Genomic DNA, 15,126 nt, shown 5'->3' with positions numbered 1-15,126 from the left:
ATTATAAAAATATATTTCTACCATCCATATTACACTTTTATCACCATCTCTTCACTGAACTAGTGCACCTATACAATTTTCCATTGTATTGGGTGTGTGGGGACACAAGAGATTTCTTGTATTTGGTTGTAGGGTCGTTTGAGAGAAACCATCTTCATCCTACACCTCTCACGGATTGATAAACCTTAGGTCATCCACTTGAGAGAAAATTGCTACTGTCCTACAAAACTCTATGCTTGGAGGCCCAACACGTGTCTACAAGAATAAAGTTGCATAGTAGACATCAAGATTTTTTCTGGCGCCGTTGCCGGGGAGGTTAGGAAAGGAGCACTCACATACCAGCAACGAAGCTCTTTTCTGGCGCCGTTGTCGGGGAGGTGAGTGCTTGAAGGTATATCTTTAGATCTTGCAATCGAATCTTTTAGTTTCTTGTTTTATAACTAGTTTGGTTTATAAAAGAAAACTACATAAAAAATGGAACTGAGATTGCATCATATTATTGATCATCTTTATAATATCTTTCTTGAAAATGATGGTTCAGAAAATTGTGCTCAATTGATAGAAGAAGAATTTAATAAAATGACTGGCATGAATGATGAGCATGATGGCAATGTTGTTAGTATGAATACTTTGAATAGCCATGATGTTAATGATATGCAAAGCTACAAGCTTGGGGATGCTATGATTGATGAAGATGATATTTTTTGTCCCCCAACTTCTGATGTGAAAATTTATTATGATGAAAGAATGCCTCCTATCTATGATGATTATGGTGATGACATGTAAGCTATAAGGAATAATGATAACCATGAAACTTGTCATCATGATTTTAATTTTCACTCTCATGATAGTTATTTTGTTGAGTTTTGAAAGTGCAACTATCCCTAGGTGGTTTTGGTAATTCATAACAACATATAGCTCATTGAGCTAATGTTATTACAAGACTATTATTTCAGGAAAGCTCAATGAATTGCATGGCATGGATGATGAAAGTGGATCCCTCAAAACACTAAGGACAAAGGATTGGCTCAAGATCAATAGCTCAAGACTCTTCATTTTATATTTTAGTGATCCAAGATCACATTGAGTCTATAGGAAAATCCAATACTATCAAGGAGGGATGAGGTGTTGCTTAATGAGCCTCTTGCTTCATGTGCTTAGTGGTATGCTCCAAAACCCTCAGCTACTTTCTCACATCCACAAATGACCTAAACCCAAAGCCAAAATCGGTCACACCGATTCTTCCAACCCGGCGCCACTGATTTCAAATGTCATAGCCACTGCCACAAACCCTAGGCAAGTTGGTCCTACCGATAGGGATCTCGGCCTCACCGAGATGGGATTGTAATCTCTGTGTTTCCCTTCGTAACGTTTCGGTCTAACAGAAGTGAGCGATCGGTCCCACCGAGATTGCAATGTAAACTCTCTGTTTCCCTTTTGTAACATTTCAGTCTCACCGAAAAGAGCAAATCGGTCCCACCGAGTTTACCTGACCAACTCTATGGAAAGCTTATCACCAAAATCGGTCTTACCGAGTTTGTGTAATTGGTCTTACCGAGATTACGTTATGCCCTAACCCTAACCAAATCGGTCTCACCGAGTTGCATGTCAGTCCCACTGAAAATCACTAACGGTCACTAGGTTTACTAAATCGGTCCGACCGAGTCTGTTGAATCGGTCCCACCGAGTTTGGTAAATTGTGTGTAACGGTTAGATTTTGTGTGGAGGCTATATATACCCCTCCACCTCCTCTTCATTCGTGGAGAGAGCCATCAGACTAAACCTACACTTCCAACTTACCATTTCTGAGAAAGAACCACCTACTCATGTGTTGAGGCCAAGATATTCCATTCCTACCATATGAATATTGATCTCTAGCCTTCCCCGAGTTGATTTCCACTCAAATCTTCTTTCCACCAGATCCAAATCCTATGAGAGAGAGTTGAGTGTTGGGGAGACTATCATTTGAAGCACAAGAGCAAGGAGTTCATCATCAACGCACCATTTGTTACTTCATGGAGAGTGGTGTCTCCTAGATTGGCTAGGTGTCACTTGGGAGCCTCCGACAAGATTGTGGAGTTGAACCAAGGAGTTTGTAAGGGCAAGGAGATCGCCTACTTCATGAAGATCTACCGCTAGTGAGGCAAGTCCTTCATGGGCGACGGCCATGGTGGGATAGACAAGGTTGCTTCTTCGTGGACCCTTCGTGGGTGGAGCCCTCCGTGGACTCACGCAACCGTTACCCTTCGTGGGTTGAAGTCTCCATCAACGTGGATGTACGATAGCACCACCTATCGGAACCACGCCAAAAACATCCGTGTCTCCAATTGTGTTTGAATCCTCCAAACCCTTCCCTTTACTTTCTTGCAATTTGCATGGTTTAATTTCCGCTGCCTATATACTCTTTGCATGCTTGATTGATTTGTGTGATGATTGCTTGACTTGTCCTAAGAAAGCTAAAATCTGCCAAACTCTAAAATTAGGAAAAGGTTAAGTTTTTAATTGGTCAAGTAGTCTAATCACCCCCCTCTAGACATACTTCAAGGTCATACAAGTGGTATCAGAGCTTTGGTCTCCATTTGCTTTGATTTCCATAGCTTTGGTTGTCATAGCCGTGGTTTCACAACCGAGGAGAGTATGGCGTCTAGCAAGGGAAATTATCACCGTAGAGGTCCTTACTTTGATGGTACTAATTTTACTAGTTGGAAGCATAAGATGAAAATGCATATTCTCGGACATAACCCCGCCGTTTGGGATATTATTTGTATTGGCTTGCAAGGTGAATTCTTTGATGGGAGAGAGCCGAACCATGAAGCTAATGCGGAAGAATTGAAGATGCTGCAATACAACGCTCAAGCTTGTGATATCATCTTCAATGGATTGTGCCCCGAAGAATTCAACAAAATTAGTCGTCTTGAGAATGCAAAGGAAATTTGGGACACTTTGATTGATATTCACAAAGGTAACGAATCCGTCAAGGAATCCAAGTTGGATGTGCTCCAAAGTCAGATTGACAAGTTCAAAATGAAGGATGGTGAAGGTGTCGCTGAAATGTACTCTAGGCTTGCTCTTATTACAAATGAGATTGCCGGCTTAGGGAGTGAAGAGATGACCGACAAATTCATCATCAAGAAGATCATAAGAGCATTGGATGGAAAGTATGATACCGTGTGCACATTGATCCGAATGATGCCAAACTACAAAGATCTCTAGCCAACAGAAGTCATTGGAAGAATAGTTGCTCATGAGATGTCACTCAAGGATAAGGAGGAACTTCACAACAAGTCAAGTGGTGCTTACAAAGCCTCAAGTGAAACCCCCACATCATCAAGTGAGAAACAAACCTTCAATCAAGAATTGAGCTTAATGGTGAAGAACTACAACAAATTCTACAAGAGTAGAAGCAAAGAAAGAAGCTCCAAGTCAAGGTCTTACCATGACAAAAGATCTTCTAGTCGAGAGCGCAATTGCTACAATCGTGGGAGGCCTGGACACTATTCCAATGAGTGTACGCCACCCTACAAAAGAAGAGAAGATTCTCTAAAAAGAAGAAGCAAAAGAGAAGAATCACCACCGAGAGAGAGGAGGAGTAGAGATGATCGTTATGAACGAAGATCCTCACGGAGAAGCAAGGATTCGGAAAGGAAGGACAAGTCATGAAGGAGCTACACAAAACGAAGACATCAAGCTCATGTTGGTGAATGGGTTTCCGGCTCCGACTCTGACCATCACTCCGAGAGAAGCTATAACTCCGACTTTGAATATACTCAAGATGAAGGTGTTGCCGGTCTAGCACTTGTGACAACCAACTCCTACGACATATTTGATTCACCAAATGAAGGAATTGGAGGATGCTTCGTGGCCAAAGGTCCAAAGGTAACACATCCTAAGTATGTTGATTTCAATAGTGATGAAGATGACTTGCTTGTGGATGATCATTTACTTGTTGACAACTCTACTGATGAATTCTATGATGAAACTTCAATTAATCATGCTAATCAAGATAAAACGAATGACAATGATAAGGAGAAGATTGAGCTTCTAACTAAAGAACTAAACACTCTTAAGTTGGCTCATGAAACTATCTTCAAAGATCATCGAGAACTTTTAAGGGCTCATGAGAAGTTATGCTTTGAAAAGCTCAATCTTGAGCAAGAGCATGAGTTCTTAAAAGCAATCAATGATGATCTTCATAAGAAAAGTTCTTCTTACATTTCCAAGCGTTTACTCCTATCTACTTACATGCCTCAATTCAAGTCTAGTAATAAGTACAAGAAAGATACTTCCTCTAGTAGTAACAATAATAATGTCAAATCCAATATTGTTGCTTCTAGTAGTTCTCTTGATTCCACTAATGATTCTCTTAGCCAAGTTACACTTGAGCAAGAAAATAGCTTATTGAAGGGAATTATAGAGAAAGGTGTTTACAAGAGCCTTGCCGGGAGTAAGCAATTCGAGGAAATTGTACGCAAGCAAGGAAGACATCGGAAGAATCAAGGTGTTGGTTTTGAACGAAAGTTCAATGCCAATGGAGTTGTGTGGGAAGAAGATCAATACCCCAAGACTAAGTTTGTTCCTCAACAAGAGAAGTATGATCCTACTTCCTTCAAGGGAACACAAGCTCAAGATGATCTTCCACCACAAGACCATAAAGGCAAGGACAAGCTTCAAGAAGAGATTGATGCATTTGAAGAAGAACCTAAGGTCTCGGTCAAGTGGGTTCCCAGGACTACGTAAAGTTCTACTTCAACAAGTACAACTACAACTCCAAGGATTCCCATCAAGATGATGTGGATCCTGAAGAGAAAGAACTAGAGAGTTCTTGAGGGTGACTCCGCCAACATGTTTCACTCATATCATTATGGAAAGGACAAGTGCAATCAACTTCCACATCTTGCACTAGTTCAAGGAGTCACAAACCCTCATGTTGGTAAGGCAAGGGACAAGGTAACCTAATGATTTCATGGACATTATCTTGTGTGTGCATCACTCTATGTCTATGGATATTCTTGTTTGTTCCTTGTGGGACTAACCCATGTAGGTATGTTGAAAGTGCAACTCACTCCAACGGATTGCTCCAAATGATCTACATCAACATTGAGCATCCACATCTTCAACACCTGCATGAAGTCATCATCGACAAAACCCAAGGTTAGTTCATCCCTCTAAAAGGGGATCTCACATCTAGGGGGAGCTTAACTCTAAGAATTGAGTCAAAGAAACTCTAATGGTGTGAACACATCAATGCATTATGTAAAAGTGGTAACCCCACTTGAGCTTAAACGATGAGTATGACCTATGATCAAATGTTTATCATTTGACTCCTAAGTCAATATACTCATATATAGATGACCTAGTCATCGCCAATTGTTTGATAGATGCTAGAATTGGTTGTGCATGCTTTGCCACATATTTCATTTGCCATCTTATTGTGTGAGCATGTTGGTGCATATTTTACTTATTCAAGGACATCCACTTGTTGTTTTGATTGTTTGGTTCTTCCTTCTTTTGGCCAAGTGGATGGACAAGAATGCCTAAGAACTTTCTCTAGCTATCTATGCTTTTCTCATCTCAAACTCTATTCATGCTACATCACAAAATTTGATCAAGTCAGATTCGAACCACTCTGTGTGAGGAGCACTCGGAGTCCCCGATTCGTCATAGACTTAAACTTCCAAAACTTCTTTGTGATTCTCGGTCTGACCAATTCCTCCATTTCGGTCCCACCGAGATCACTAAGTCGATCTAGGTTTTCAATCTCAGTGCAACCGATTTGAACTTTTTGGTCACACCGAGTTGCTGTAACTGACATAGTTATGCATCTCGGTGTCACCGAGTTGTTCCACTCGGTCACACCGACAGGGTCGGGCCATTTATAGTCACGGGAAAAAATTTGGAAACTTCTCCGAACCCCTTCGCCCGCGCAATAGCTCGCTCTGCCTCCAAGGTCTCCGGATCGTCTCCTCGTCGCCAGCCGCCTCCTGTCACTGGTCTCCGCCACCGTCAACGGAATTCAACCCCGCCGTTGCCGCCGTAGCGAGTTCATCGCCGAACTAGGGTATGGACTCGATTACTATGCTATCCTCGTCTGATTCCTAGCACATTGTGTTCTTATTGATTCTTGCCACGATTGAAACACTCCTATCCAGTCAATGCAATCCGTAGATTAGATGAGATTTGAAAATTTGGGGTTAGGTTTCCGCCGAAACCATCTCGGACCCACCGAGTTGAAAAACTCGGTCCCACCGATTTGGCTTATGCCATTGCACTAGTAGCTCTCGGTCTGACCGAGAATTGCTAATCGGTGTGACCGATTTTAGGACTTTGTGAAACCCTAGCAGTCTCGGTGCCACCAAACTGTGACTCGGTCCAACCAAGTTCATCAGTTTAGGTTCCAAAACTGCTTGGGTATCACCGAGTTTGAAAATCGGTTGATCCGAAATGCTTCCTGTAGAAAACTAAAACTGAATTTTTAAATCATTCTTTTGCAAAAATCTCTGCATATTGTGATGCTCATCCACTCCATCTCATCTATAGCTCTTCACAGGGTCAGCAGTCAGTGTTTGCAGCATGTCAGACCAGAGTGACAGTCAGAACAGGTCAGAAGGGCAGATGCAAATGAGTGAGGGCACTAGTCCCTCCAGCACTTCAGATGAAGGCAGCAGGAGCACTCCTAGCAACCTGCCTAAGGCTGCTACCAGGCAAAGGAAGAAGAGAATCTTAGACTCTGAAGATGATGATTATAGAGCTGAAGAGGATGAAGCTACTTCTAAGAAAGTAGTACTCAAAAAGGAGTATGGCTCAGCTAAGAATACAAAGCCAGGCATGAAGATTAAAAGGCCTGCAGGAAGACAACCAATGTCCAAAGCCAGAGCATCAACTCAACTGCCTGAAAAGCCTGATCCCAAAGAGCGAGCTGCTGAAGGATAGAAAAGGAAGGAAAGAGTCAAGAAGACCATAGCCAGAGTTGTTGGTCAACCTTCCATGATTGAAGAAGAAGAAGAGCTTGCTGCACCAGCACCAAAGGCACCAAAGCTTATGGGAGATGCCATTAGATCAGGGGCTACAACATCTAAGCCCAAGGAAGCACCCAAAGCTGCCCCCAAGGCCAAGTCTGCACCAAAGAGGAATACCAGGAGTATTCCAGCTGCTGAGAAGAACAAGGCCCCAGTGCCTGAGATTGCTGAGGAGGAAGATGAAGATGGACAAGTTATGAGGAAGCTCAAGCCTAAGATACCAGGCCACAATGATGCCCATCCTATGGCTGAGGACATGAACATCAGAAAAGATTCAGAATTGAGGCTATGGAGGATGGCAGATCCATATGACACAAGGAGAAGAACTGCTGTTGATTACAGGTTCCATACAAAGGAACAGCAGGACTTCTATGAGACAATCTTGTTGGACAAAAAGCATATTGTGTGTGATATGAGGTGGGTCGACTGGACCTACATGAAGGAAAATGAAGAACACTATCCTGGAGTGCAAGACAGTTTTGTTGCTTGTGGAGTTGCATATTTTGTTGGGTAGAATCTCACCAACTGGAATGATGAACTTATAATGCAATTCTACTCCACAGCACACTTCTATCTAGATGGAAGGATAGTTTGGATGTCTGAAGGTACAAGGTACGGGTCAACTGTTGAGGAGTGGGCAAATTTGATAAATGCCCCAAAGGAAAATGATGATGATCTGGATGTATATGCCAAGAAGAAAATGGGACACAATACCATGGCACATATGACAAGGAGATCCCAAACAAAGCCCTAGAGACTTTCTCTTTTGGACCAGTCCACTTTCTTTTGTCAGGGCTGCCTATAATCAACTGGATCCTAAGGCACACTCTATTGCCTAAGTCTGGTGACCACAGCATGATCAGAGGGCATGCAATCAACATGTTGCATTTGTTTGATGTGCCTCAGAAATTCAAGGTCATGAGCCTTATAGTGGAAACCATTAAGAGGACTACAGCAGATCATAAGAGGAGTTGTGGATATGCCCCTCAGATTCAGGAGTTGATTAACTCAAAGGTGGGCACAGGCAAATATCTATTGGATAGGGAACATTTTCCACTCTATCCAGACTTTGAGGACAATGAGGTTGTCATGAATGAGGATGATCCATCATCAGTTCAAGCTCAAGAGAAGAAGGAGAAAGCAAGGAAGGAGAAGGCTGCCAAGATGCCAACTCAAGAGGAGGCATCTGAGTATTTCTTGAAGAACAAGCAGGAGCAGCTTGGTTACTTGATAGCATCAACACTGAGGATTGAGAAGGGGTTGGCCACCTTAATTCAGAATCAGGAAAGCTTGGAGAGAATCATGGAACAAAAATTCTATGATCTTGATGTCAAGGTAACTGTGATTCAGTCAGTTGTGGAGAAGCTGCAAGATGACATGCAGGAGAGGAAGGGCAAGACTACCACTAATGTATTTGCCAGAGTGCCTAGAGCTCACAGGTCAGCTGCAGTGCCAGTGCTAGACACTAGAGCAACATCATCTGCACTAGCCACAGCTCCTACAGCTCTAGTGCAACCAGCTCCAGCATCAACTCCAGCTCCCTCTACATCAACTGAAGCCTTCATCCAAGGAGCCATCTCTACACCACCAACTGAAGATCAAGCCTGAGAGTTGATCTAGCACTATGCATTTTCTATGAACATTTTGGTAACTTGTTGCCAAAGGGGGAGAAAAATGTACAGATCATAGGCTTCAAGAGAGAGAGTGTTGCTTTTGTTCTCTCTTGCTTTGGTGGTTTAAAACTTGTTTGCTTTTTGATTGCTTGAGATACTATGCATTACCTGTGAGACATTGATGATCATGTGTTTGATCATAAGCTACACTTATGCATGTTTGATGATATTATCTTATCTATCCTATGTGATCATTCACTTTGCTTGGTGATGAGTGCATGTATTCAATATTTATTATTTTGAGCGCTCTACCAAGATGTATGTGACATGGAAGAGTAACCCATGAGCCTAATTCCTTGTGCATTTGCAGTCCAAAGCAAATCTTAAACTATGCACAAATTTAGGGGGAGCTCTTGCTTATCACATACTTCTCAAAGCGACGATGTTTTTCAATCTTATTATCATTTGTCGAAGCTTTGATCTATATGTTGTCATCAATTACCAAAAAGGGGGAGATTGAAAGTGCAACTATCCCTAGGTGGTTTTGGTAATTCATAACAACATATAGCTCATTGAGCTAATGCTATTCCAAGACTACTATTTCAGGAAAGCTCAATGAATGGCATGACATGGATGATGAAAGTGGATCCCTCAAAACACTAAGGACAAAGGATTGGCTGAAGCTCAATAGCTCAAGACTCTTCATTTTATATTTTAGTGATCCAAGATCACATTGAGTCTATAGGAAAAGACAATACTATCAAGGAGGGATGAGGTGTTGCTTAATGAGCCTCTTGCTTCACGTGCTTAGTGTTATGCTCCAAAACCCTCAGCTACTTTCTCACATCCACAAATGACCTAAACCCAAAGCCAAAATTGGTTACACCGATTCTTCCAACCAGGCGCCACCGATTTCAAATGCCGTAGCCACTGCCACAATCCCTAGGCAAGTCGGTCCTACCGATAGGGATCTCGGCCTCACCGAGATGGGATTGTAATCTCTCTGTTTCCCTTCGTAACATTTCGGTCTAACCGAAGTGAGCGATCGGTCCCACCGAGATTGCAATGTAAACTCTCTATTTCCCTTTTGTAACATTTTGGTCTCACCGAAAAGAGAAAATCGGTCCCACCGAGTTTACCTGACCAACTCTCTGGAAAGCTTATTACTAAAATCGGTCTTACCGAGTTTGTGTAATTGGTCTTACAGAGATTACGTTATGCCCTAACCCTAACCAAATCGGTCTCACCGAGTTGCATGTCAGTCCGACCGAAAATCACTAACAGTCACTAGGGTTACTAAATCGGTCCGACCGAGTCTGTTGAATCGGCCCCACCGAGTTTGGTAAATTGTGTGTAACGGTTAGATTTTGTGTGGAGGCTATATATAGCCCTCCACCTCCTCTTCATTCGTGGAGAGAGCCATCAGACTAAACCTACACTTCCAACTTACCATTTCTGAGAAAGAACCACCTACTCATGTGTTGAGGCCAAGATATTTCATTCCTACCATATGAATCTTGATCTCTAGCCTTCCCCAAGTTGCTTTCCACTCAAATCTTCTTTCCACCAGATCCAAATCCTATGGGAGAGAGTAGAGTGTTGGGGAGACTATCATTTGAAGCACAAGATCAAGGAGTTCATCATCAACGCACCATTTGTTAGTTCTTGGAGAGTGGTGTCTCCTAGATTGGCTAGGTGTCCGTTGGGAGCCTCCGACAAGATTGTGGAGTTGAACCAAGGAGTTTATAAGGGCAAGGAGATCGCCTACTTCGTGAAGATCTACCGCTAGTGAGGCAAGTCCTTCGTGGGAGACGACCATGCTGGGATAGACAAGGTTGCTTCTTCGTGGACCCTTCGTGGGTGGAGCCCTCCGTGGACTCGCGCAACCGTTACCCTGCGTTGGTTGAAGTCTCCATCAACATGGATGTACGATAGCACAACCTATCGGAACCACGCCAAAAACATCCGTGTCTCCAATTGTGTTTGAATCCTCCAAACCCTTCCCTTTACTTTCTTGCAAGTTGCATGCTTTAATTTCCGCTGCCTATATACTCTTTGCATGCTTGCTTGATTTGTGTGATGATTGCTTGACTTGTCCTAAGAAAGCTAAAATCTGCCAAACTCTAAAATTGGGAAAAGGTTAAGTTTTTAATTTGTCAAGTAGTCTAATCACCCCCCCCTCTGGACATACTTCAAGGTCCTACAAGTTTGCTCCCACCACTATTCGTGAGAATAAATTTTCTTATGTGGAGAGTAACAAAGTTGCTATGCTTATGTGTTATGAAAAGAATGCTTTAGGTGATGGCTGTATTGTTGAATTTCTTCATGATGCTACTGAAAATTATTATGAGAGAGGAACATATGCTTTTACATAACTCAACAATATCAAGTTTCCTCTCTATGTGTTGAGAGTTTCGAAGTTGTGCTTGTTTTGCCTTCCTATGCTAGATGATTCTTGTTCCCATGAACTATTTGCTCAAAAAATCCCTATGTGTAGGAAGAGGGTTAGGCTTAAATGTGCTTGTCATATGCGTCACGATGCTCTTGTTATGTTTCAATTCTTTACTTTTATGCGAGCATCATTGAACTCACACTACAAAAAAAAGACACATCTGTGACATTTTGGGCCGAACGAAATTTTTTCTGTCATACTTGTGACAAAACCCGGTATCATCATAGATGTGGTGGTCTCCTACTTCTATGACAAAAAATCATGACAGAAAATGGGCTTTTCGTCCTGGGCGGGCCGGAGATGCAGCTGCATGACATTCTTTGGGCCGTCCATGACGAAAAAAACCATGGTAGAAGTGAGGGCGAGGAAAATTTCGGCAAGTTCCCGGTTACGGTGGGAGGTCGGGGGCCGAGTGATGCGCGTTTCTCTCCTACACGTACGTGCGTGTGTGCGAGGCATTGACTCTAACTGAACCCGAGTGAGGCGTTGGGCTCTAAGTGAACCCGAGCGATTGCACTGCAGGTTACGCGTTACTGAACCCGAGCGATCGATAGATGGCAGTTAACTGAACCCGATCGAGCAATTCCTTCGCTGCTGCTGCTAACTAAAGTCGATCGATGCTGCCTCTGGATGAACAGTGAGCATTGCGGGGGGTTTGGATGAACATTGAGCGGTGGGGGTGGATGAACAGGACCTCGTGGCATTGTCTTTGGATGAACAGGACCCTGATCGATCGAGCCAGTTGGGGCTGGATGAACAGGACCCCGTGGAGGGCTGGATGAACAGGATGACCCCGTGGAGGGCTGGATTGTAACACCCTGAGACCGGCGCTCCTGATGCCTTCCATGTTTTCCGAGTTTCATCGTGTGATTTTTTTTGTTCGTGCATTCATCTCTGCATCATGTGCATTGCATCATGTCATCTTGCACCCCCTTTTAAAAAAACTCATCTAAATAAAATTGTATGGATACTCGGTCCATTTAAATCGAGGGATATTCACAATGGTGATTTCTCTTTATAACATATCCTCCTAATATTTAGGGAGCTATATTAAAAATATTCCATTATCTTTGGAATCACCATAACACACCTGCGATTTAAGTTCCATGCATTTTCTATCTCAATTCCTTGCCTCAAACTTTGCCAACAATTCTTATCTCTTTTATTGAGGCTCCTCCTAAAGTCTCAATATTTTGGGGCACTCCTAAAACCTCGTCCTAGTTCAAACCATTTGAACTAAATTCAAATGAGTTTGACTTAAACTCTTCCATATCACGTGAAACTTCTTTTCTTGGGCTAAGTATAATTCTTAGACTCTGTAGGAGAAGTTTCAGCATTTTCCAAAACCCCTAGCTATTTCTTTCCTTCCCTTTTCCTTCTGTCTATTTTTCTATAGGTGGGAAATAGCGAGAAGGTTGGCCTTTTTGCTCCGAAGCTACAACCAGCCCATCTAGCCTCCTAGGCCCAGCCTCCAAGGCCCATCCGCAGCCCAGCCGGTGCCCTGTTAAGCCTAGCCCCGACCCCCTCCTCTCGATCTCTCCCTCCACTCTCTCCCTGCGCCGCCACTTGCTCGATCCCACTCGTGCAGCCCCGATCCCCCATCTCTCTCGCTCGCTATCCCTAACCCCCGCTGCATCCTCTCAATCCCCTCAACCCTGCGCCTCCCCATCGCCCTACCTGAGCTTCGCAGCCATGGCGCTGCCACCACCATCTCTAGCCGCTCCCCTGTAGCTCCTTCTTCGCCTCGTCCTCGCGTCCGGCCTCATCCCGACCCTTCGTCGTGCCATCCTCGCCTTGAAGCCCCGTACCTGGTCCCGTCCATCCCGGCCGCCTCGTCCTTCGGTAGCTCCTTCGTCGCCTGCCTCCATTCGCCGACCCCAAGTGGCTACATCCACGCCCGAGGCCCATGCCGCTCACCCGACGACATCACCGGCGGCCACCAGGTCACATCGCCACCCTCTCCTCTTGTTTCCCTTCTCTGTTTTCTCTGGTGTCCTCACCCTCTCCCTCTGTTGACCAGCAGGAGGCTGACGCTGCTCTACAAGATGACGCTATCGCACTCCTTCCCCGTTCGCCTCGTGTCCTTCTAGTTTCGGACAACGCCGAGCTCCGCTCCAGCAAGCTGTCGAGCGCCACCTTCTCGGCCTCCTTCTCGCAGTGTCGTGCTCCCTCCTGCCGCTGCTCCGCCTCTCCTACTATTGCTGCACCGTTGACGCCTGCTGCTGCCTTCATGTCCACCGAGCTGCTCAGGTCGACTCCCAGCCCCGCACGACGAGCTCCAAGTGCCACACTTACCCGAGGCCATGGGTTTTTCACCAAGTCATCTATAGATTTGAATCGCTTGCACCAGGGTCACCTTCGTCAAGACCGATGCCCGAACGAGCGCCCTTTTGCATGGTTTGTGACAAGGACCACTACCGTCGATCTCGTGGATGTCAAGTTCGACTACAAAGTGTGTACGCCTACCATCACGAAGACCCGTGTACGACTACCGTCGACCGCGAAGGGCTTGGAGTCATCAAGTACCTCTTCGATACGAACGTGTACCTCTACTTCCACTATGACCCGTGAAGTACTTCCATTAACGAACTCGAACCGCTCCAAAAATGCACGCTTCAAAGGTATACCACCGAGACGACGCCCACGAACGAATGCATGTGTGTTGTATGAGATGCCCGTGCTTGCACCGTGTCCAAATTGTCGCTTGCGCATTCCTTCTCGTTTGCCATGCCGTCGACCCATGGGAACCCGGTTACCGGGAGCACCCCACACTCTTGCATGACTCGCTCACGTCACACTTCCTTTTGCACCGGTATCTCCTTGAGTTATCGGATCACCGGAATGTTGCCGTGGCACCATTTTCGTTATCGTTGCCCTGGCACCCCTTTTGTTCCGCCATGGTCACCAAATGCTCCCTATCATATTAGATGTCAACATTTTCATAAAAATTGCATAAACCTTGATTATGTCATCCGCATCATGTTAACAACATTTAAATGGTTAAAACTGTGTTTGCTTTAAATTGCTAAATGTCATATGGGGATTTTTCGGAATTGCTGTTTGTTGTTCCGGCCTCATTTAAACTTGCCTAGATAGGTAGTTTCCATATGTTTCACCTCTTGCCATGTTTACCAACATTTAATATTGTTGAGTAGCTTAAATGAGAGCGAACTAAATAATCTAAATGTGATGTTTTGTCAATATGCAACTCGTTGCATATTGAGCTCCACTTAATTTGTAGTTTTGTTTGTTCATATTGACATGCCATGCCTCTTTAAACAGGACATGCATCATACTTGTTTGTGCATCATGACATGTTTATGCTTGTGTGTTTACCATGTTGTATCCTTCTTTCCGGTTTGCTTCTCTCGTTAGCTTCGGTTTCGTTCCGGAGTTGTGAGGATTCGTTCGACTACATCTGTTTATCTTCTTCATGGACTCGTTCTTCTTCCTTGCGGGATTTCAGGCAAGATGACCATTACCCTCAATATCACTTCTATCTTTGCTTGCTAGTTGCTTCGTTCTATCGCTATGCTGCGCTACCTATCACTTGTTTACCATGCCTCCCAAGTTGCCATGTCAGCCTCTAACCTTTTCACCCTTCCTAGCAAACCGTTGCTTGGCTATGTTACCGCTTTGCTCAGCCCCTCTTATAGCGTTGTTAGTTGCAGGTGAAGTTGAAGATTGCTCCATGATGGACATGATTATGTTGGGATATCATAATATCTCTTATTTAATTAATGCATCTATATACTTGGTAAAGGGTGGAAGGCTCGGCCTTATGCCTGGTGTTTTGTTCCACTCTTGCCGCCCTAGTTTCCGTCATACCGGTGTTATGTTCCTTGATTTTGCATTCCTTACGCGGTTGGGTGATTTATGGGACCCCCTTGACAGTTCGCTTTGAATAAAACTCCTCCAGCAAGGCCCAACCTTGGTTTTTACATTTGCCACCTAAGCCTTTTTCCCTTGGGTTCTGCATACCCAAGGGTCATATTTATTTACCCCCCCCCCCCGGGCCAGTGCTCCTCCGGGTGCTGGCCTAACC

General features: G+C 44.3%; 1 protein-coding gene across 1 annotated transcript in view; it reads left to right on the top strand.

The window, feature by feature from the left end:
- The window catches only part of LOC119338805 (flocculation protein FLO11-like), a 66,671-nt gene that overhangs the window by 44,257 nt on the left and 7,288 nt on the right, over positions 1 to 15,126 (top strand). The window contains exons 2-4 of the mRNA XM_037611036.1: positions 12,478 to 12,495; positions 12,596 to 13,024; positions 13,105 to 13,533. Coding sequence (XP_037466933.1) covers positions 12,478 to 12,495; positions 12,596 to 13,024; positions 13,105 to 13,533 — 876 coding nt within the window. The remainder of the gene's footprint in view (positions 1 to 12,477; positions 12,496 to 12,595; positions 13,025 to 13,104; positions 13,534 to 15,126) is intronic.

Source organism: Triticum dicoccoides, chromosome 7B (assembly GCF_002162155.2).
Source record: "Triticum dicoccoides isolate Atlit2015 ecotype Zavitan chromosome 7B, WEW_v2.0, whole genome shotgun sequence".
Taxonomy (NCBI): domain Eukaryota; kingdom Viridiplantae; phylum Streptophyta; class Magnoliopsida; order Poales; family Poaceae; genus Triticum; species Triticum dicoccoides.
The sequence above is the reverse complement of the archived record's forward strand: the minus strand, read 5'-3'. Positions and strand labels throughout refer to the sequence as shown.